General features: G+C 46.7%; 1 protein-coding gene across 4 annotated transcripts in view; it reads right to left on the bottom strand.

Annotated features, from left to right (window-relative positions):
• The window catches only part of adkb (adenosine kinase b), an 83,071-nt gene that overhangs the window by 3,338 nt on the left and 58,064 nt on the right, over positions 1 to 21,669 (bottom strand). For 2 of the 4 annotated variants that reach the window (XM_057054083.1, XM_057054333.1), the window contains exons 7-9: positions 19,617 to 19,787; positions 7,091 to 7,126; positions 3,805 to 3,919 (exon numbers count right to left, since the gene is read on the bottom strand). In XM_057054083.1, coding sequence (XP_056910063.1) covers positions 3,805 to 3,919; positions 7,091 to 7,126; positions 19,617 to 19,787 — 322 coding nt within the window. The remainder of the gene's footprint in view (positions 1 to 3,804; positions 3,920 to 7,090; positions 7,127 to 19,616; positions 19,788 to 21,669) is intronic. The other 2 variants (XM_057054260.1, XM_057054176.1) reach the window with 2 other exon arrangements.

The raw sequence follows: 21,669 nt of genomic DNA, 5'->3' as shown, positions 1-21,669 counted from the left end.
TGATCGACAGGTACACGCAGTCACTCTCACACCTAGCTAAAAACACACCGCAGAAATGAATGAGACAAAGTGTCCAAACAGACTCTAATAGGTGTAACTGATGACTTCTGTGTGGGCGGTCTGGTCTGCTGGACAGAACCGTTGGAACGGCGTTTTAAGGGGGTTTTTCTCATCAAAGCTGTCAACACGAGTTTGTTCTCCGCCGCTGTGGGGAAGTTCACATAACCTCATTAATGCAAATTATCAAATTTGAGTGACGCGTTGACTCGGGTTACAGCCGGTCTTGTTCTCCAGCCCTCGGGATCAGATCCAACTGGCAAAAAGTACAATTCAAGAAGAAGAAGAAGAAGAAGAAAAAAAACTGGGGGGAAATAGTCTGACTGTTGTTACTGGCCTGTGTTAAAAAAAACAAACTGCTCAAGTCGATTCACGGGCGGCTGTAATGAGCCTGGCAACATTATTTTGGATCGATAAAGCAGCGCTGGAACTCTGTTTTTAACGCCGACATATTCCTGCAGCTTCGACAACGGGAGTCAGGAAGCAGATTGGTGTTGGTGAACACGTGGGAGTGTAGTTTGACAGGTAACCCGCAACAAAGGCCGAGAAATAGCTCCGGATTTTGAGGAAACTCAGACGCTCAAGCAATAATTATGTGCTTTTGTTAATTCGCTTTTCATAATTCCCTCATTACAACTCTCGAATGGTGGTGATTAAATTTACGGATTTCTTTGCGACGGGTATCGGCGAAGCTCTTTATTACGCGCCATTCTTTTAAACAATGCCAAGTCGCGGCACAATACAGACGGAGACGAAGCTCTCCCGTGAAGAAAAATAGAAAAAAATGAAAATGAAACCACCTTGGCTTTATTGGAAAAGGAGCGCACGGAGCAGAGTATGGGATTATTCTTTAGTTCGTTAAAATTTCAATAGCTGTGATCCTGTCACGCATCTTGACGAACCTACAGTGGTAAAAGTTGAATGAGCTTAATAGCGGCGAGCTAACGGACTGAGCGGCACTTTTAGGTGTGAGAGACCTTCTTTTTTCTGGGACGTTTCTTTCTATTTTCCAGCCAAACGACATTCCCGCTTTCTTGGCAAACGCGACAGGTCAGGAGTTGACGTTGAAAATCTGTTTGACTGTCGCAACCGGTGTCTTTACTCACAACTGATATTGGGTTGGGGTCTGACTGGAACCACAGGCAAAAACGATCCCTGCCAGCCAATATCCTTTCAGAGTCATGAAGGAAAACACTTGAATGTGAGCTGCCCAGGGAAAAGAAAGGTGGCCTTTGTCACGCTGCTGAATGTTAATGGACTTAGTCTGTCAAGAAGTGGAGACTATAAACATCCCGTTTTGGATCGTTCAGTCATTCTGCAACGTTTAATCTAATTACAAGTAAAGTTGCTTAAAAATACAAAAAAAAAAAGACCTTCCTGCCCCCAAATCGATATTTCTTACTTCATTTGATTAAGCTATTATTTATGCTAACAGATGAGGTGTTGGGCTCCCACGAGGGCCTCGCCGAGGCGCCGAGTCAGGGTTTATCAAGTCCTTATCAACCGATTGATCGTTTATCAGATCCCCCCGCGGATAAAGCTCCGGGCGGCGCGCTTTTAATCGCCGCTGTAACGGCCGTGTAAGCAAAACCCCAGCGTGCTTCAGCAGTGTCAGTGGCAGCTAAATAAAGGTCCATTTCCCTGCACCCCTGGCTCTTAAAAGGCACGTTTGAAGCGTCGGTGTGATGAAAGGCGCCAGATGAAGGGCAGGAGCGGAGGGGTGGGGGGGGGGGGAGAACAATAGCAAACTGACGTCTCTTTTTGGAGAAGTGCACCACGGGGGAAGGCATTCTCCCATCTTTAATCACTATAAAATGGTTTAACATGACACGCAGAGGCTGGCAAATGATCAAATCCTGACAGGAGGACAAATTGCAAACAAAATGAGAGATCAAGTTTATTAGAGCGCCGCCTCTGGGAAATGAAAATCTTTAATTCCGTTTTTTACGTTGACATTTATTTGGCTGGCGGGCGCGCGCCCATTTTCCCGCGCCGCCGCTACTGTAAGCGCTCCGCCGCGATGCCAGCGCAGTCAGTGACATTTGCCGTGTTTGCCTTTGTGGGCGACATCTGAAACGCGCCGTCTTTCATCTCGCCCGCGTTCGGCCGTGTAAGTTCACGGGGTCGCGCCGCTCCGGCTTCCTGCTGGGGCCACCAGAAACGAGCGAATGATCCGTGGCGTCCGGTGCGATGGATGGATCCCCCCCTTTCTTCGGCCCCGCTTGAAGATCCCTCCCGAACTTTTGCGGAAGGAAATCCTTCCCGGAATTCCCGAGTTAACGCAACAATCTGGATTCACCGAAATTACCACAATCATTGTAAAAAAGAACAAAAAAAACATATCGTACAGTAAATATACTATATACCGATAGAGTGATGAGCATATCAAGCAGCTTTACAACCAAGTTACCATAGTAACCTGGTCTTATTTCCACAAGAGGCAGATCCAGCGCGAGCATCACTTTAACCTCTGTGTGATCCTGATGCATCAAAGTACGTCTCTCTCCTCTCCGCTTTGTTTTCCTTCTTTGTCAACTCCGGAGGAAAATATCTGGCGTTTTAGTGCTCCGCTATGTCCGCCAGCTCGTCGCCAACTCTGCCGCTATAATATATGTGCGGTGTGTTTGGGGGGGGGGGGGGGTTATCGCAGCTTTATCGCCGTTTGCAGCTGTTGGCCGCAGCTGTAAACAATGCTGACAAGATTTGAACCGAAAAACGTAGAAGTCGCGGCCCGTAAAACCAAAATAAAGACTTAAAAGGCACTAAATAAGCCCTTGTGGAGCTCTGCAGGGTTTGTCGCCGCCGTATCAAATGATGTTATTTTATCTGTCCTTTATATAGAAACAGCAATTAAAGGCACCTCTTCCTTTTATTACACTAAGATAAGAACTATTGATTGTTTCATCCTGTCAGCTGAGCTCATAAATTCTCCCGCCAGCGGTATGAAAGCGAGGACCTTGGACACGTGTGAAGGCGGCGTCCTACGGCGCTAACAGCCCTGCAGCAGCTGCGCCCGGCCGCCGTCCCCGGCCATGAGTGATACGCTGGCGTCCCTACCTGAGTACATCTCGCCCCGCGTGTCACTTTCCTGAGCGCTAAGGGCAAAGAAGAGAGACGCCCCGTGGCTCTAAACAAAGCCATAGCCCCCCCACCCACGGCTGTAATTGGAAACCCGCCGTTTCTCGCCGCGCAGCTCGAACCTGCAACCCCTGCCCGGATGTGATGACACTGTCCTTTAATGTCCCGCTTACCGATGTGTCCCGAATCAAAGGGAATTGGATTGATTTGTGGACCAACACGGTCAACCTTCTCCTCAAGGTCACTCTGCAGGCATTTTGCGGGGGGGGGAGGGGCCAGGATGTGAGAGATGAAGCATTAAAAATTGCTGAGGACTGCCCTGGAGTCTGTCCAAGACAAAGTTAGAAGTGCTTGGCAAATCAATTCCGGCTTTTTGCATCCCCCACATTTCTTTTTTGCTCTGAAATGACAGAATGTAGCGCGAACGCTGTTTTAGTTTTTTTTTTTCTCCCTTTTTTCTTAAAACATCTGGTGTCAATACTGCAGGTTAACTTCAAAGAAATCACTGATAGTGTTTGGCTTTCTTCGCTCAGCCATCTAGCGTCTATTTAAAGCTGCGCTCTGCGGTTCAGAGATGCTGTAGAAGGTTTAGGTGAAGGCTGAACATTTCCAAAAAGGGGCCAAAGTTGGGAACGGTTGAAGTGGTGCTTCAGAAGAAGACCGGCCTACCGACGGTTGCCACGGTATCATCCTTGCCCTGGGTGAAGACCACCACTCGCTGCCTCTTTGTGTTCGCCTTGGGAAGAGTTTGGGTCTTCTTAGCGATCTCTCCGATGTCGTCAGTCTGTAAAAACGACCAAGTAAAACAAATAAAAACAAGGGCGTTAAAATGAGTGGACCCAATTTCCTTTAGTTGATCAAAAAGGGAAAAACAAACCACAAAAATCCCTATTTTAATAGAGTGATGTCGACGTTTCGTGTGCCTGGCGGATGAATCAGACCAGATGGGGCCCTGAAACGGCTTAAAGAAAGATCAGCGGGAGCGGTGAAGTGTGTTTCCATGTATATATGGGGGAGCTGTAAAATATTAGAATCTCACAGTCCCTTAGTGAGATGAAAATAAGCATGTGAAGATACGCTGCTGTCAGATAAAGCGCGACTACGTCTGTGAGCTGCGGGGATAGGTAGAGTGTGTATCATCCTTTTCCTGAAACAGGCCATCTCTCCCCAGCATCTGCACAGAATGGATATTCTCGCCTGGAGACGACAGAACTCTCCGGAGTGCTTGCCTTTGATCATCAAAGGGATAAAAAAGGAAAAAAAACCCACACCTGTCAGTGCTACTTTATTATTAACTCATCACGATGTACGATGAGCAGGTGAAATGTCTTTATCGTGGCCCTGCAGTGGGGCGGACCGGGCTTTTCTGTAATAAGGCACAGCGAAGAGGTGGCATTAAGGGTCACAGGCGCCTTTAGCGTTTGTATCAAAGCTAACGCTGGAGCACCTTCGGGGGGAGCAAATACTGGGGTTATGGGAGTAATCAGAGAGATAGGCTCCAATATCACCAGCCATGCTGGTTCACTCACACCAATGAGCTTTAACGCCTCTAAATGCTTCCCAAATGTCCTTTAATCATCCCTGAGAGGTCCAGGGAGACCTTGGGCTGCAGAAAAATGGGTGTAACACTCTAAGTAAGTGCTAATGGTGAGGTTAATACAGTGGTTGTTAGCAGCCCGATGGTATTAGAAAAAAAAAAAAAGGACAATTTGTCACTGTGACTGGACGTAACCACAAGCACCCCTCCGGAGACTCAACGCAAAACCACACAAGGCTTTGACACATTGTCGCCCTTTGGTTTTATGATCACTAACAGGAAATAAAAAGCTCTCCCCGGCTTTAGGAGCTGGAAGGCAGCGGCTACACACACGGCGACACGCTCGCAAACTCACCTGAGTCGCTGCCTTGCGAAATAAAGCAAACGGGAAGCATCAACTGGCAAAGGAGGGGGTCGACTGACTTCACCTCATGACAATATTTACAAGTGCCCTGTAACCGATTAGGCTTGCATTAACAGGCTGATGGGTGTAATGGTTTTGGAATGGTGCTAAATAGCGCTTTTGAGTTGGCGCTGCAGCGAAACGATCGTCTTCCCTGCAGGCTGTTTGAGAAGCACAGCTAGACACAGATTCAATTAGAGCTGCTGCACAAACACTTCTTCAAGCACTTAAAGGAAACATTTTTGTATTATTAGGCTTTTGTTAATTATCCATAAACCAATAATACGGAATACATATGAAGCCTGATCGGCAGCGGTTCAGCGTGGTCAGAGAGGCCTCGCTGACTAATGACGGGACCTTTAATGACTTTAAATTACCCTTTGGCATTAAAGCTAAGGTCTCTGCTTGAGCTGTAAACAGGCGGCTTAAACTATGATTTACTGAAAGATAATAGAAAAAATAAACACAAAAGGAAGAATAAAATGCTTTTTTTTCTGCCAACAGCCCATAAATGGAGAGAACTCCGCAGGTACCGCGTACAGCTAAAGTAAGAATCACGAGCAGATCTGTAATAATTTTGGAAACTTGGTGGAAAGCTGTCAGAGATGAGAGGAACTCTGGCTGGAAAGCACAAGTGTTGCACTTTCCGAATGACACGCTTGGGCCACCGACGGGGAACGGATCATCGGGTGTAGCCTTTCCAGGCTAAATCTGTACCACATCAGGTTTGGTTGTAGCTTCTGCTAGCGAGTTTGAACTCATCACCACCCTCAGCCTTTGCTGAAACAAAGTTCCAAAGACTTTGGCGCGCTGCACGGGTATTTTCAAAGAGTCCACCTCTGTCAGAGTACATTTGCGCAATAAAGCCAAGCAAAATTGCCCTGAGAGGGTGATGAGGATAAAACAAACCAACTGCCATCCATCAAAAACGCAGTATTGCGCACAGCACTGATGTTATCTGAGAAATCACATTCATCTAATGCAATTTCCCAGAGTGTTCTGGCAAATCGGGTTGACATGGAAAATGTCAAAGAACTGTAACAACTAGGAGTCTCAATTTTGCCCTTTTGGTGCGTGTTTTTTTTTTTTTTCCATGCGAAAGCCCCCACCGTTGCGACTGGAGCCCCCCCCCCTCCTCCTCTCCTTCCCGCCTTCATCCCTTCTCCTCTCTTAAACCTGTCACCGCCATCAGGAATGCATTTCTATTCCAGTCACGCTGATCACACCGTTAGTGATTCTGGATGACAATTATTCACACAGTGCAGAGCCATATCCGAGGCAGCTCTGCCTCTGAAAGAGAGACAGCACTTGAAATACCTGAGCCCATTTGAAGGGGGGGGGGGAATATAAATAAATAAATAAACAAAAAGAAAACCTCACACGGCGGCTATTTTGTGTTTTTGATTTCACCTTCTAAAAAAGCAGCGTGAGGGACATACAAAATGCAGAACGTTTTCCTTTTTAGCGAGGGATCGCTCCCCTTCCCGCTGGAGAGGCTGGAGCCATAAAACGTAGAGTGCGTTTGATGAGGTAGCGGCTCTGTAATTTTCATTTCTATAGTGTAAAAACACAGGTGGCTGCGGTTCAAAAAGACGGCGACGGCGGTGTGATTCAGCGAGCTGCTGTGCTAAAACAGCGGAGGGAAGACATAGAGGGTCCTCCCCGAGTGCAATGAAGATAATGAGAGGGGGGGGGGGGTTTAACCAGACAACCTGATGAGCCCCGAGCCTGCAGAGAAAGGCTTGAAACCGTGCCCAACTTCTCAGCTTCCCAAGAGGCTTTTCAAAATTCAATAAATAACATCTGTAGGCGATGTTGGGTGCAGACCTAGCAGAGTGCGTCATAACAGAGAGCTGGCTGAACAAAGAAACCATGACGACTGCCAGGTTTCCATAGCAACTGCTGCAAGGCCTGGAGAGTATAATAGCACATCAATCACTGTCCAAAAAGAACTTCATTATCAGCAAAAATAAACCTTTAGGATCTGTTTAGTGTGCAATTGCTGGTCAACTCACCTCAAAGCCCAGCTCTTTGGCAAATGTAGCCGCCTCCTGTAAAAGATACGCACACACACACACACACACACACACACACACACACATACACAGGTTAATTACAGTCATACTCCAAGCTTGACATGAAGACATCTCACTGGCTTTGTCACATGTGCAGCCATGTCACTTGAGAACAAGTAACCCGAGTTAGTGTTGCTCCTCTGACTGCTGATTTAACAGGCATGCAGCCCACCCATTAAATCTATCGCCCCCACATCATCTCATCTTCCCGCAGCAGCATACGCTAGCACCCAGTCAGCCTCCAGCCAGAAAACCACCACTGAAGCCATGAATGCGTTCAGGTGTGTGGGAATCCCCAGCACTGCAGGGATTCTACGCCCACCATATGCTTCTTTTGTCTCCTACCTGCTGCACTTTCAGACACTAATACCCGGTCTTATCCTGCCATCTCGGATTTGGGCTGCCTTCAGGAAGCGTTTGCACCAACGCTCCAGCGGAAGGGGGCGGCGCAAGGCACGGAACTTTTCTGGACGTCATGTGATCAAAGGTCAAGGTCACTGCACCCGTAGGTGAATGCGCACCTTGCGTGTGAATTTACCATTTCTGGAATTCATTTTGTGTCTTTGTGTGTGTGTGTGTGTGTAGGGGGGGGTGGATGAGAGTGATGCACTTTAGAGGTCAAAGGTCACTGTCATTACAAGCTTATATAAAGACCTCAATCAGAATATTGTAGATTGTTATCTATTATGCCCATGATAGATGTGGTCCAAAGGTCTACGAACTTTAGAGGTCAAAGGTCAACGCAGCCTCATGCTGTGCGAAGGTGTCTTAAATACTATGGGGTTTGGGTTATTTTTGTTTTCAAATCAGGTAACGCTTTAAATGTTGAATGTTTTGGATTAAGATCCCCCTCGCATGTGTACTGTAAATATAGATCTCGTATTTGAAGACATTAAAGCATTCCTAACATTGACAGTTGCGTTATTTAAAGCGAACGGGCCGGACCGCCATCTGTTTGATTCCTTCCGACGCGCTCTGGGTGGAACGGGCTTTAGCGGCTGCAGCGAATCCAAAGTTGCGATGAGCAGCGCTTTGGCGCGAGCGAGTTGGTTTGGGCGACACCTACAGGAGGAACGGGGAACAATGACAGCGGAAATTAGCTCGTGGGCTCGTTTACAAGGGAAAGTTCATCATGATAACTGGACACATGAGTGGCAAAAAAGAAGCATCTACCTCCAGAGAAACTGAGTTTAACCATTTAAAGTGGGACAAGGAAGCCACAAATCATGACAGACCCCCCCCCCATCTACCCCCCTGTGTGCCGAGGCCACTTCTGACCCCAGACAGGGCAATAAGTTGTTGCTATGATTCTAAATAATCCAATTATGGGCAGATGGGGGGGCTGGTGTTTGCCTGACCTTGGGGAGAGGTTGACAACCTGGTCCTCAAAGAGAGGAGGAGGAGATGACATGGAACAATAAGGTTACTGGTCCCTGAGGGAAGGCCTCACGCTCTCTCCACTTTGGATCAGCCTCTCCGCGCCAGCAATATGTCAATCCACCCCCCCGGCATTCCCCCCCTGACTCGCCCACATGGCTTTAACACTCAGAGGTTGAAAGACTATTCAATTAGCTCCTGTAGCCAAGAAACTGTTCTATAATGAGTAAATGGGAGTAGTTTCTTTTACCCCCCCCCCCACTTCCCCTTTCCAATCTATTGAGTGTGTAGGTCTCACATTTATTTCCGTCTATTTACAACCGCCTATTGCCTTCTCTCCGCAACAATGTTCCGTCTCTGGCGAGCTTGCAGCATCTCACGCGTGGAGGTGTGCACGCCCAGCCTTTTAAACGGTGATAATTTCTCTTAGCGTTTAGAAGCTAGACGTAAATTAAAGCTGGAATAGCAACAGTTCAGTTAAGAGGCGCATACCTCGGTCGCACCCTTCGCCTCCCTCTTTCTCGCTTTATTAAGCAGGTCTAATAAACGCCTGTGTGTATGGGTGGGGGGGTGGGGGTGGGGGGTTTGAGGGCACGTGGGAGTACAGAAGAAGAGATAACTGAAGGGTCTCGGTCACGTGTGTACAGAGTAATCCCTTCCAGGACTTGATTAATGAATTAAGGGTGCCAGCATTTATAAATGTGGTAGTTAGGCTGAGCTAAATGGTGTAATAAATACACTGGAGTGGTAAATAACACTGGGATTACGCACGCAAGCCAATAAAAGTCACGGTTTCACAACAGGATAATAGTTGGAAATTCTGATGGTTCACGGTGTGGATGTTCCATATTTGACATGCGCTTTTTTAGTACGTTGTGCTTTTTAAATGACAGTCCATGTGCTCCTGCAGCTGTCTCCACGATGACAAGTGCTTCAAGTGACATCTGGACAAAATCCCCACCCCCCTCCACGATCGCTCAAAAAAGCATCTTGTTTGTTTGGAGATCGCTGCGATTGCGTGCCCGCCGTTCACGATGCTACCCGAGCCTGATTCCCGGCGAGAGATGGGGCCGGGCCCCTTCTCCTCTTCGGGAAAACAAGGTAACGGATAACGAGGGCGGGCTGAGCGCGTCTGTCCTCGGCAGCCATAGTTAGTATGAAGCTATCAGAATGTGCGAGATGTAGCTGCTGTCAGAGGCTTAAACAGTCAAAGGGATATTTTTAGAGAGCTTAAGCTAATAATCCAGAGCCCAGTCAGGGGGGCGCGAGTCTACAATATCTCGCCAAGCAATGTGAAACAGGAAATACACGCAAAGTCCAGTTTAAAAACGCTTTCTTTTACAGTATGGCGAGTACACTCACAACCCATGGAACCGCTCGGATTTGAAATTTTTGAATCCCACTCCAGCCAACAATTGCACACACATGGGGTAATTAATAATTTTAGTCCTTCTGGCAGCTGGCGCATGAGGTTGCACATTTCCTGATTTAGTTACAGAGAGGGAGCAATATTTCAGGTTGGCCCTAATAATTCATGTTCCCTCTACTAAGAATATAAAAGGAACCAGACTGGAAAAGAGGATTGCCTCCATTTATAAGATCGTTCCAATACTTAAGGAGTACTGTATTTTCGCCACCATAAGGCGCACTTAAAAGTCTTACATTTTCTCCAAAATGGACGAAGAAATGTGTGTTAAATACAGAAATAGCACTTGTAACTGAGACTGCGCCTTTTAATCCGGTGCGCCTTATGGTCGCGAAAAGACGGTATTTGCTTGACCAAACCGCAACTAACCTGCTCAAGTAAATAAATAAATACATTGTTCTGAATAAATGGGGGTTGCTTCAAGTTTAAAACAGTTTACTCAGTGGAAGAAAACGGCCTGTGACAGGCTTTCTTCATTTCCTGGAAGACATCGCTGCGCTGATGTCATCGCTAACACGTCGCCACGGTGAGTCACACCGCTTATATAAATGTCCAGTAAACGCTACATCTGGCATTTAAATCAAGCGTTTCAGAGCGGTTCACTCTTCGGTACACCCACACTGGGCGGAATAGCAATGGCTCATCAAAGCCGTGCGATTACTGTCCCTAATTTGGCTTTTGGATCATAAACTCCACTCCTCCAGGGTATCGGCCCCCAGGTGCCGCTTAACAGGAAGCTGCCACCTCGAAGATATGTGGGCTGATAATTCGATCATCGCGGCTGATCGGCGCTCTCCCATATGCAGGGCGGAGGGAAGGTGGTGGCCTGCCACCGCGCGGGCCAGATTAAGAAGAATAAATCACCGACACCGAGCCCTCCTGTTGCTCCCCGGAGAACGCTACTCAGGCGTGACATGCTGCAAACATGAGGGTAAACACCCATCGAGCAGCGTACTCCAGAGAGCCAGATGCCGCTTTTAGTGCCTTTGGGAATTTACTCAACGACTGACAGCATTTCAATTCTGCTTTTACCGAGCCATTAAGTGGAGTATTTCATTTCTACAGTTATTTCCCCCGCACGCTGGTGCGATCATACAGGTTCAATATCATTTATTAGAATTTTTGGTTTGTTTCTGATGGATTTGCAGCCCGGCTTTGTCTTCCTAGACCATCCCGAAAGCATTACAAGGAAATTTGTCTTCATGTCAGCATTTTCCTGATGTCTCGCAGCAAAGCCGAGACGACAAAAAAAAAAAAAAGACATGAAAACCGCAAAGTTTAAATTGAGTTTTGTCTTTTTTCCACCCCTTAAATAAGTCAATTATTCGCCTTTACCTCAGTCCAGCATTAACCAGATGGTGCATTACTGCAAGATACAGCATTTACATTTGCAATACCTTCTGGAGAGCAGAGGATGGAACTCATTTTCATCTTTTGTTAAAGCCCACTGCTCCCCTCAGGTCCGTGTGCATTATATAATAGAGAGCTGTAAAATAAAATGCGGCTCTGCTATATGTGGAGAGTTCATCCGACTTTGATTATCATTGCTCTGAAGTCTGAGGGATTGAACTGAGGAGTCGAGGAATGAACTGGAACAATAAAGGATTGACAACAAGGAGCTTTTTTTGAATCCCCTCACGCCAGGAACAGCAGATGACCAAACTTTTCTCTAAAATCCTGCCTCGCACTGACCTTTGACACTAATCGTGATTGCTAAAGAGCCGCGTTCAAAACATTTAGGCGGGAGCTACAATTTCCTTAGCCGGGATTTAACTGGATAAATGAAACACGTCCATGGCGGCAATTTATGCCAGCTTTGACTAATTAATGTTAATTCTATGATGAAGGTAGGCTGCTATTAAACTTGTCAGTTGTCAGAAAAGGATCCAGATCTTTTTGTGAGCAAAGTGGCTCCGCTCGCTCTGACTGTCACTCCGCTGCTTCGCGTTAGCCGGATGAAAATTGAGACGATTGTGCTGAAAGTCAGACAATAGAGACGCTCGCGCGCACGTTCTGGAATGTCTCTGAGGTTCATTTGGCGACGTAATGAGAGGAATTAACTGTTTGGGAATGGAAGAGCGGCTGCAGGGACGTAGAGGTCGATGCTGTGGCTGCAAATGTCGTGAGCGCCAAACTCTAGCAACTAGTTAACTGAAAACAAGCTTCCTGTGAATTCTATCAATCACACCAGCAAAGTTTTCTTGTTTGCAGCTGTGAAAATGGGAGAGATATCACAAGCTAAAGGGTGTGAGAGATGGTTGCGACTTTGTGGTGTTGCAGCTACCATAGCAAAAAAAATAAATAAATAGATAAATCGCTGATACATTTGTCACTCCGATATTTTTCTTCTTTATTTCAAAGGCGTCTTTGTTTACCAAACCATTACACGCCTCCGACATCAGCCCGTTTATCTCGGGGGGGGGGGGTCTACGGAGAGCCGGAGGCCACGGGTGCAGAGGTTAAACAATCGGAAACGTGCGCGGTACGTAATTACCTCTGCCGATACCGATCTCAGCATGGGCACGCGGGGTTTACATAAGGGACTCAGAACGGAGGATGTAACCTCCGATAGAGCAGCGGCGAGCATGCCGGTCCAGCGAGGCTAATGGAGGCTGGGGCAGAAGCCGTAGCAGCTTTGTAGTGGGGGCGTTAGCTATCAGCCTGATGTCCTTATCAGCAGCCAAAGCCTCTATCATACACCTCACATCTGGGATGGAACAGGGGGTCAGCCTTCCAGGGTCTGGTATCTCTCAGGGAAAACGCTGGCTGACCGGGTCTTTTAGAATTCCATCTCTCTACATCTCATCATAAACATGTTTTCCAAATGTGCGGCTGGCGCTGCAGTTGGGCTCTCTATTGACTGGATTCTGATGAGTCAAAGGGGGTCAAAATTAGTTTAATTCATTTATTAAAAAATAAGAAGAAATAAGAAAATGGAAAATAGCACCAACTATGAATTTTAATTTGGTTTTTTTTTTAGTATTACTTCAGTATCAGTCTTTTTTCTGAAAGTTAGATTGGTCAAGGTCTATCATGATTGACTTTTTTCCCTTAAAAGCATATTTTATTTTTGTCTCACTTATGAAAGTAACTAAACTGCAGTCTTGACAGCAGCCCTTTGGGGCACAGTCTCAGGGTCGATATGCACAATTAATTTTGAAACTGCTTTGGCAAAAAAAGAAAGTTGTGACCACAATAGCAAGTCTGTAAATTGTTCAGCCCTTGTGGTGTTAACTTCTCTAAATGCCCTCTAGTTAGAACCTGCTGCTGAAGGTCTTGGAAATGTATTATCTGAAATAAACTGGTTATTTCACATGAGACATTCATCCTTTTTGTGCACTTTCCACTAGTTTTAAGTGGGAAGAAAAGGGTAATGGTGTATTTCCGATAAAGCAACAGTGCTTTGTCTTTTTTATTTACGTCGTGAGTCAGTGAGCGAGTGAGTCAGATTCGATCAAAACGCGCCCACAGGGTCATGGAAAGCAAGACAAGGTTACCTTTTGAGACTAAACTGTTAACTATTATTCGCTTTACAGTCAACGTCATTCCTATTTAACCTCCGCCGTACATTCAGTCCCACTGCTGCCTCGCCAGCGTCTCCATGCGATGCTTGAGATTTGTTTATGCGCACTGGGTTCTGTTGCAACACGTCCCGATTAAAATTAAATCCAAACTGCACCGGGGACTCCATCCAGCGAATTCTTCAGATGTTTGCTTGCATGCACTTCAGGCAAAGGTCAAGAAATCAAACGGTTTATTTTCCGCTGTGAGCTGTTGGGAACAGTGACCATGCCCTCCTGTGTGTCATAAACACACGAGCATTTGGCCTGCTCTATTTACCCCCTAATAGAAAACAAACCCTGCTGCTCTGGAGGGTATTGCATGCAACAGATGATGATAAAAAAAAGGAGAAAAAAAAGAGGAAGAACAAAAAAGCTCGCGCAATAATTCGAACCATTTGTGCGCAGAGGGGACTCGAGAGCTTTGTCTAAATAACTCGGCCATTGAAGTTAAGACGCTTATTTTTTAGGATTGTGCAAGGCTGTCAACAAGGATGCTAACGTTCACACACAACCTTATTTAGATTTATGTAGGTTTCCCTTCGAGTGGAAGCAACAGGCTGATTGAGCCAAGGCGGATTTCAGAATAAACCCGCAAGTTTTATTGCGCCTGTCATGGAGGAAACTGTCACAGGTGGGGAGATAACGCTCTCCGATTACGTCTTCGAGTCCAGGAGGGTTTTTTTTTTTAAACAATGAGGGACTCGGGGGAAGTCCTCCAGAGGACACTGGAAAACATGAGAGTATAGCCTGGACTGTGGGAATACAAACAGGAGTAGACAAAGGCCAATCCTCCCGCCAACTTTCTGTGTGTAAGAGGATAGAAGGGGTCAGCAGTCGTTTTAAAAGGGGGGGGGGGGGGGGGGGGGGGGGGATCACACCCGGGTTGGGAGATTACATGGGAAACCAGCCGTTGCGCAAACTTCTGCAAGCCTCTCCAGCAACAAGCCGATATTGTCGCTCTGTCCCGCTGTGACGGAAGCGCCACCAAGAACGTGGCTGTTATTGATCTGCTCCCTGCACAATATCTTTTACATCCATGATTATTCTCCTTCAGCGTGCACCATTGCCCAGTTGGCAGGCGGGCTTGGTTTCTGTCCGCCGCCTTGTTAAAGATGCTCCATGGTCTCGCGTTTCACGTCCCGCTGCCAAACAGCCCCCTTCCCGCTTTTAACCCCGGCATTTTTGAATATTTCATGGTTCAGTCGCAAGGTTGGGCTCGGGCGCAACGTGATTACAGTGGTTAGCTGGACTCCTCCGGTGGAGCCACGCTGGCTACCAAAGCACCGCTACTAGCAAACAGACGGGCCAGGAAAAAAACAGAGGAATGTTTCCTACCCGAGGGAAGGAAAACTGTGATTCTTTTCATTGAATTTCATTTTATTTGGACTTGTTAAGTTATTGATAGCGTTCATACGTTTTGTGGGAGCCTGTAATCTGTGAAATGAATAGTATGACTTCCCTCCTCCTGATGAGAAGTTAAATTTCTCTGCGATAAAGTTCACCACTGCTCACTTTATTGCGCTACAAGCTAAAAGTCAATCATGTCAGCTAATGTTACTCCAGATTTAACATACATAATGTTGTATTGCTTATATTAGAAAGTCTTTTTTAAGCCTAATACCACTGTCAGCTCTGATGATTTAAGTATTTAAAGTCAAAAATGTCCTTTGCAATTGTACTACTGAGTGTAATACAGACACCCAGCACACGTCTGCACACTTTGTCCAGTTCCACTTGGGAAATTAAATTGGATTTGAATGATTTCCAGCTGTTTTAAAAAGGTCAGAGACTAGAAGAAATATTTAACAAGACAGAAAAGTTCTTAGTTTCCTCATTTATTAAGCCTTTCTCCGTGGACCCAGCAAACCGTAAAAACAAATAAACATTTGCTTTTTTTTGTGTTAAGTCATTCCCACTGATGCGCGCTGTGACTCACCATGCGACACACTGACTGTACATCATACTGAAGGTCAATGTACCATTGAAAGGAATGCACCTGACTCATCACAGAAATAGAACATTCAATTAAAACCTGGCTGTGAAAGACACAAAAGGCAGCAGCTAATACTTTGTGTCTTCTTTTTTTTCCCCCTCCAATGACACGTTGTGATTGTTCCGCTTCGCCGGCTTCAGAGACGGTTCTCTGTTCGTCCTCCCACTTGGCCTGTGGGGCCTTGTGAATAAACACACGGAGGTTAATGTCTCATGTTCTTCCACTGTTCTCTGCAGACAGCTCTGACAGCAAGGAGAGAGAAAGAGCCTAAAAGGGAAACGGTTTCGGTAATACGCTAATCTGGCTCTCACATCTCTTTGTTTTAGGCAGTGAGACGAGGTATTTTCCCCGAGCTACCATTGAGAAGTACGTCTCCAGGCTGATGTGGGTGAGCTGTCAAGAGGAGATTCTTACCCCTACTCTAGTCTTTTCCCCGGCTCTGTGAGCGCCCCTCGTACCCCGAGGGGCCTTTAGTGAACCTGCCGTCATACACACATACTGACAGCAGAAAGCACGCACGTCCGAGGCGTACGTCACAGGGCCGGTAAAAACAAGTCAAGGGTCTGTCTTCAGAGATAAGGACTCCGAGTCTAAAACACAAACAACGGCCATCTGATGAATCACAAATGATACGAAGAAATGACGCCGTTCCGCTCGCTCATCTCCTCCACCTATCCTTTTCTTTCCATCCCTAACAGCAGAAAGACACACATATATACTATATACTTGTACACCCACTTGAGCCTGTCCTGGAAAAATCATTACAGCCCCCACTGCCCCGCACACACTGCAGGCAGATGGAGAAAAAAATAGGGCTGAAAGCCAAAGACGCCTGAAGGGCTTTTCATGACAGTAATGTTCTGTGGAGCTGCTTGTTTCCCTCCACCTAGATCAGGGCGAGGTGCTGAGGGACGGATAGGAAAATAAGCCAGATAACCGTAGAAAATATTAGGCGAGGAACACTCACACAAACTACAGAGGAAGGAAATCCGTGTCATTTTGCTCTCATGGCCTGGAGAGATGGCTGGCTAAATGCTCTTTTAAAACAGCTTGAACATTGAAATGATGATGGCTCCTTTTGCTTCTGCTAAGCACATTAATACATATCCCAATGCCGTTTCCACTTTTGTTAAATGGCTCACCTATTGAGTATTCAATTACAATGGCTGTCTCTGGTTTTGAAGACGGGGCTGGGACTCATAAAAATAAGCTCCCTCTGAGTACGGAGCTGCAGAATACATTGGAAGACGGCAATGGAAGGCATGAAGGATTCCTGTATGGGGGTGGTATATAATGTTAATGGCAGAGAAGAGGTTGTTGGATATTACTGTGGGGCAAAAAAAAAAAGCTTTTAAACCATTTCCATAGATGCAGACACAAAGGGAAACCAAGCAATTGGAAGGACATGAATGGCACTTTTAAAAAGGCTCATTAATGTAGCTTTTATTAAATGCTTCATTTGTCTGACACAAGTCCACAACACAAATCTGCCATTAATGGTGCGATCCTTTGCCCTTATTGTGTGGTTTAAATCTGAAGCTCAAACAGCCCAAGTAAATGTGGCTATTTTTTTTTTAAAGCTGTAATGATTCCCTCATTCAGGCCTAATTAACTGCAGCCATTAAAATGAGGGAGAGGCATTGCCCTGGGTTCCATGTCAGGTAGTCAGTGGAGGACAGCACAGGAGGACTCAATTAGGCCCGCGCTGTTCCCGGGTTATCCTGCGACATGGTTGCCAATTAAGTGAAGTAGCGTTTGATGTCTACTCCGTGTGCCTCTGTCGGCACCATCACAGAGGCCCTGGCGATGCAGAAACGGTGTCGCTAACCCGTCCACCCCCACCCGTGAAGGTGCAGACGCTACACCATGCCCCAAAAAGGCAGTAATTACAGGATGGATGGGAGACTGTTACATAAGCACGAGGCTGCCGATAGGCCGGCGACTGCATGCTGATGCCAGGCCTCAAACATGTACCGGCTGGATCGGGTTACACTAGAAACAACAGAGTCACCAGGAGTGGACTCGGTCCGCAATACCGTAGACCTCAGAAGCAGCCAAAATAATGAGGCTACTGACTTTTTTTGGGGGTGGGGGGGTGGGGGGGGGGTTCAAATGATTAAAAGAGATGAGTGAATTCACACTAACAAAACCCTTACAAAAACTTCTTAAAAAGTAACTAAACAAGCAAGAGAATTCTCCAGGGTCGTCCGAAATGATTTTGGGGGATTTCAAAACGATGAAATCTTGCAGCTGCTTTGAAGCGCGTTTCTGAATATCTGTGTATCATGACTCAGTAAGTGTGGGAAGAGAAGCAGAGACAGGCAGACGCATTAGCTCTCCCTTATGGCAAGCTCTGCAAGGCTATAGGAGTCAGTCCGCATGAGCCCGACTGTCATTGACTTGTTATGAAAGCAGCGCGGGCTGGGGCTGATCCATCACTTTGGGGGTGGAAGTCGGGGTGAGAGGACAGCCGGGAGGTGGAGCCTGGATGTGTAAGCATTGCTGAAGCGGCCCTGTTGCCTGTCACTCACCATGCACTGCTGCATGACCGCCAACCTTGTCTGGCTTGTGCACAATGGGAGGTCCGGTACTCAACTGTATGAGCAGTCATTCCCCCACTCCTCCTCACAGCAGCCAACACAGAAAGGCCAAAAGGAGTCAAAACACCCTGGACGAGCTTTACTGCTATACTGTACCGACCCTGGAAAATCTCACAGCTTGAGCCAACCGAGCAATGAATGCGTGCCCCGTTTTTTCCCCACCTAATGTCTTATTCTCCCATGTTCCCGGTCGGGTTCGATTCAAAGATGCAAGCTCTGACAGATAATCTCCCTCAACAAACACGCAAAGCAATTATGCAGAGTCATTAAACAGTAATGACTGGAGGTGTGAGCAAACTCCTTTAGCAAACAGTTACAGTACCCACCGCCCGAAAATACGGAACGCTTGCAGAACGTGCGCCGCGGTATAAGAGACAGACTCGTTCTTCACAGCAATTAGGGAGTGAGAGAGGCGCCCAGGCAAAAGGCAGGTCTTATGTTGGGGCAGCAAAGAAAAGAGGAAAATGCAGGCGTCAGCACGGGCAATAAATCTTTGAATGAAGTTTCTTCTACTCCTGTCCCGCTCTGTGGACCTGAGCTGTAATCCGAAGACGGGGCTCTGTTTAGTAGCTTTAGCAGCGGGTAGCCCAGTTGGGTCCAGTGATTATCCTCCTTCCTCCCGCTCTCTCCCCCCACCACCACAAAGGTACAGGCCTTCCAGGCGGTGCCGCTACGTCAAGTTCAGCCGGCCTGTTAGGGAATACTTCCCAGCAGCACCGTGGCCCGTGACCACAGCTTGACCTCCGAGCAGCTACGGTAGCCACATCCGCGACGCTGAGGGAAATTGATGGCATAAAGCGGCGCTGCGGCCGAGATGAATGATTACCGCGCTAATTCCTATTCATCTCTTTATTGGCCAGTGATAGGAGGGACGTTAAATTGATGGCGAGAAGCGCTCGATTGGAATGAGGCAGAGGACGCGGCATTTTGATTGATGATTTAAACAAGCCAGGTAATTAACAATGAACCGCGCAGGGAGGACATACCTCCAACCAGACCGCGCGCGATGCTGAGTATATATTAATAACAATAAAGCACGATTCCTTAATCTTAAAAAGAGCATATTTATGTCGACCGGCTGACGGGAGTATTGATTGCTCTCAGAGAAATCCTAAATATGGCTGAGATGTTTTGTACAACATGCGAAAGGTGATAATGATGAAAGGTGCTATTGATTGCTGCCTATTCACCAGCTTCACACATACAAAAAGGATTCCTATTTTATTTACCAGAGATATAAATAAAGCTAACCGACATCTCTCAAAGAGTAGTTGGCATTTTAAGTGTCTGAATTCACGTGTTAAATGTCAACCTTCTACCCGTGGGCACAGTAAGTTACTCTTTTTCAGACCAAATAAGCATTTAAATATCCATCGCTGTGATGATAACTGCTCGTCTTTGGGGAAGAAAATGTCTGTTTTTATTCGCGGCCTTTGAAAATAAACGGCAAAAACCACAGAAAACACTGTCAACGAAGAGGTCCGACTGCACCTCCCGCGGCACTCACCGTCTCGTTGCCAAACAAGATGTCGACATACGGCATGATCTCCATTAAGGGCTGTTTAAAGAACTGGCTGATGAAAGGTGCAGAGAGGTTCAGGGAGAAGATCTTGTTGTTATCCGAAGCATGCTTCGCCACCTTCAGGATGGACTCCGGAGACACGGTCAAGAAGAAGCCCTGAAAACCAAAAAGGAGCATTTGTTAGTCGACTGACCTGAACCAAATCAAGTAAATGATTCTGCTCAGGACCACCGAACAGTCAGCGTGAGCCGTGTTTTGACAGCACGGCGTGAGCCAAAATGAACCGAAGTGCAGGTTCCAGCGACTTGAAAGACTTTAAACTGCTAATTTGTGGGTTCTGGATGCTGAAAGACATTTTAAGCTGACAATGTTTGGTTTTATTGAAATAACACAGGCTGAAACATTTATTTGAAATGGTTTCTTAAAACATACACAGAGACACAAAGAAAAGGAAAAGAGGCAGTGGGGGTGGGGGTGGGGGGGTACATCCAGGACAAAGCCTGTGGCTGCGCTCCAAGGCTTGTACTGGAGGAAGCAACATGCACATATCCGATGATAGGGCGAACAAAAGTCTCGTCTGGACTCTCCTTACTTGGAAACAAGAGAGCCAGGCCCATTCATTGTGAGAATGAATACAAATCAGGTAAGAAAACACCTTTGTGTTTCAGGTGGAAACCTGAGGCGAGACTCTCCAGCAAGCCACACAAAACACTCCTCCTTTGATACCGATCTTCTTAACCTTGTTTTTCAGAAACAAGCTGCTCGGTAAAACCGCCGTGTCACAATAGGGGCCGAGAGGAGGAGCAGAGAGGAAAGGAAAGTTTCAGCACAGTGATACATTTAATCTGGCTGAAAAGCGCCCATTGTGGACCACGGTGCAGTTCTCATTAAAGCCCCCTGACATTTGCACTGTGCTGAACACGGGAGAACCATGCAGATGAACACAAGGCGACTGGGTTGTCAGTCAAACGTGCAACATTCACGCCGTCGTCAACTCTCCTTCCTCTGGGGACGATTGTTGAGGCTATATTGCCCAGGTAAGACCTCGCCGCCTGTTACAACTGTCAGAGGCTCAGAAAGGTGTTTCAAATGGTTTTCGGAGCACAAAGTGAACTCACTCATGGCTAATGGCCCATCGCTGAACCTGACATTTTTCTTTTGCGGCGTGCCAATACGCCAGAGGATGGAGATTGTTTTCTGTTTTTTTCCCCCTCCTTTCTCTTTTTTTTGGAGGGGAGAGTTGAAAATAAACTGTCATGGTTACTGTAATGTTGACGCTGATCAAAGGCTGGCAGCTCGATCAAATATCCTGAGGGCCCGCTGAACTTTGAAAGCCGTGCCACAGCTTTCTCTAATTGCACACTGGCTCTCCTAACCTCTGCTGCGGGTGCAATCGCGTTTGATTACTCTAAACTGTAATAAATGGAATGATCTGAAAACACAGCCCGGCAAAACAATTCATACCCAAGCACCGGGGCCGATTTTGACATTGTTACAAACAAATCACTGCGGCAAACGCTGGATATTTTCCGAGGTCTTTGACCTCCGGTAATAAAGAAATTTAAGGAACTTATAGAGCAACAATATAACAGGTTTGCTTAAAATTAGTGGTCGCTACTAAGCGGCCCACTGGACGTATTTAACAGGCCGTAAAAAGCCGATCATAATCTGATTTCTGGCTTAATCTGATTATGAGGAATCAGATTTACAGGCCTAGATTTCTCGACAGTACTCAAATGTCTTTGTGCACATCCACCTCAGACTTTTTTTTAAAAATTCTTTTACATCTACACATGCGTAACAAAGCATAATAAACGGGGAGTGATGTAAACACAGCCTGAGCGGAAATCCAAAGACAACAAACGTGGTGTGCAGCGGCAGGAAGTCAACAGAGAGCCACTTGTGGCGCTTCACCCCGAGTCCTATGTGCACGTTAATCCGTCAGATGTGATTATTACAATTATCTGATCACGATTATCGGATCTCTGCTCACACAAACGGGCCTGGTGCTTCCTGAAACACAGCCTGGGCTGCCAAT

Source organism: Takifugu flavidus, chromosome 1 (assembly GCF_003711565.1).
Source record: "Takifugu flavidus isolate HTHZ2018 chromosome 1, ASM371156v2, whole genome shotgun sequence".
In the NCBI taxonomy this organism is placed as follows: domain Eukaryota; kingdom Metazoa; phylum Chordata; class Actinopteri; order Tetraodontiformes; family Tetraodontidae; genus Takifugu; species Takifugu flavidus.
Note: the sequence above shows the minus strand (reverse complement) of the source record. Positions and strands in the feature narration are given on the sequence as shown.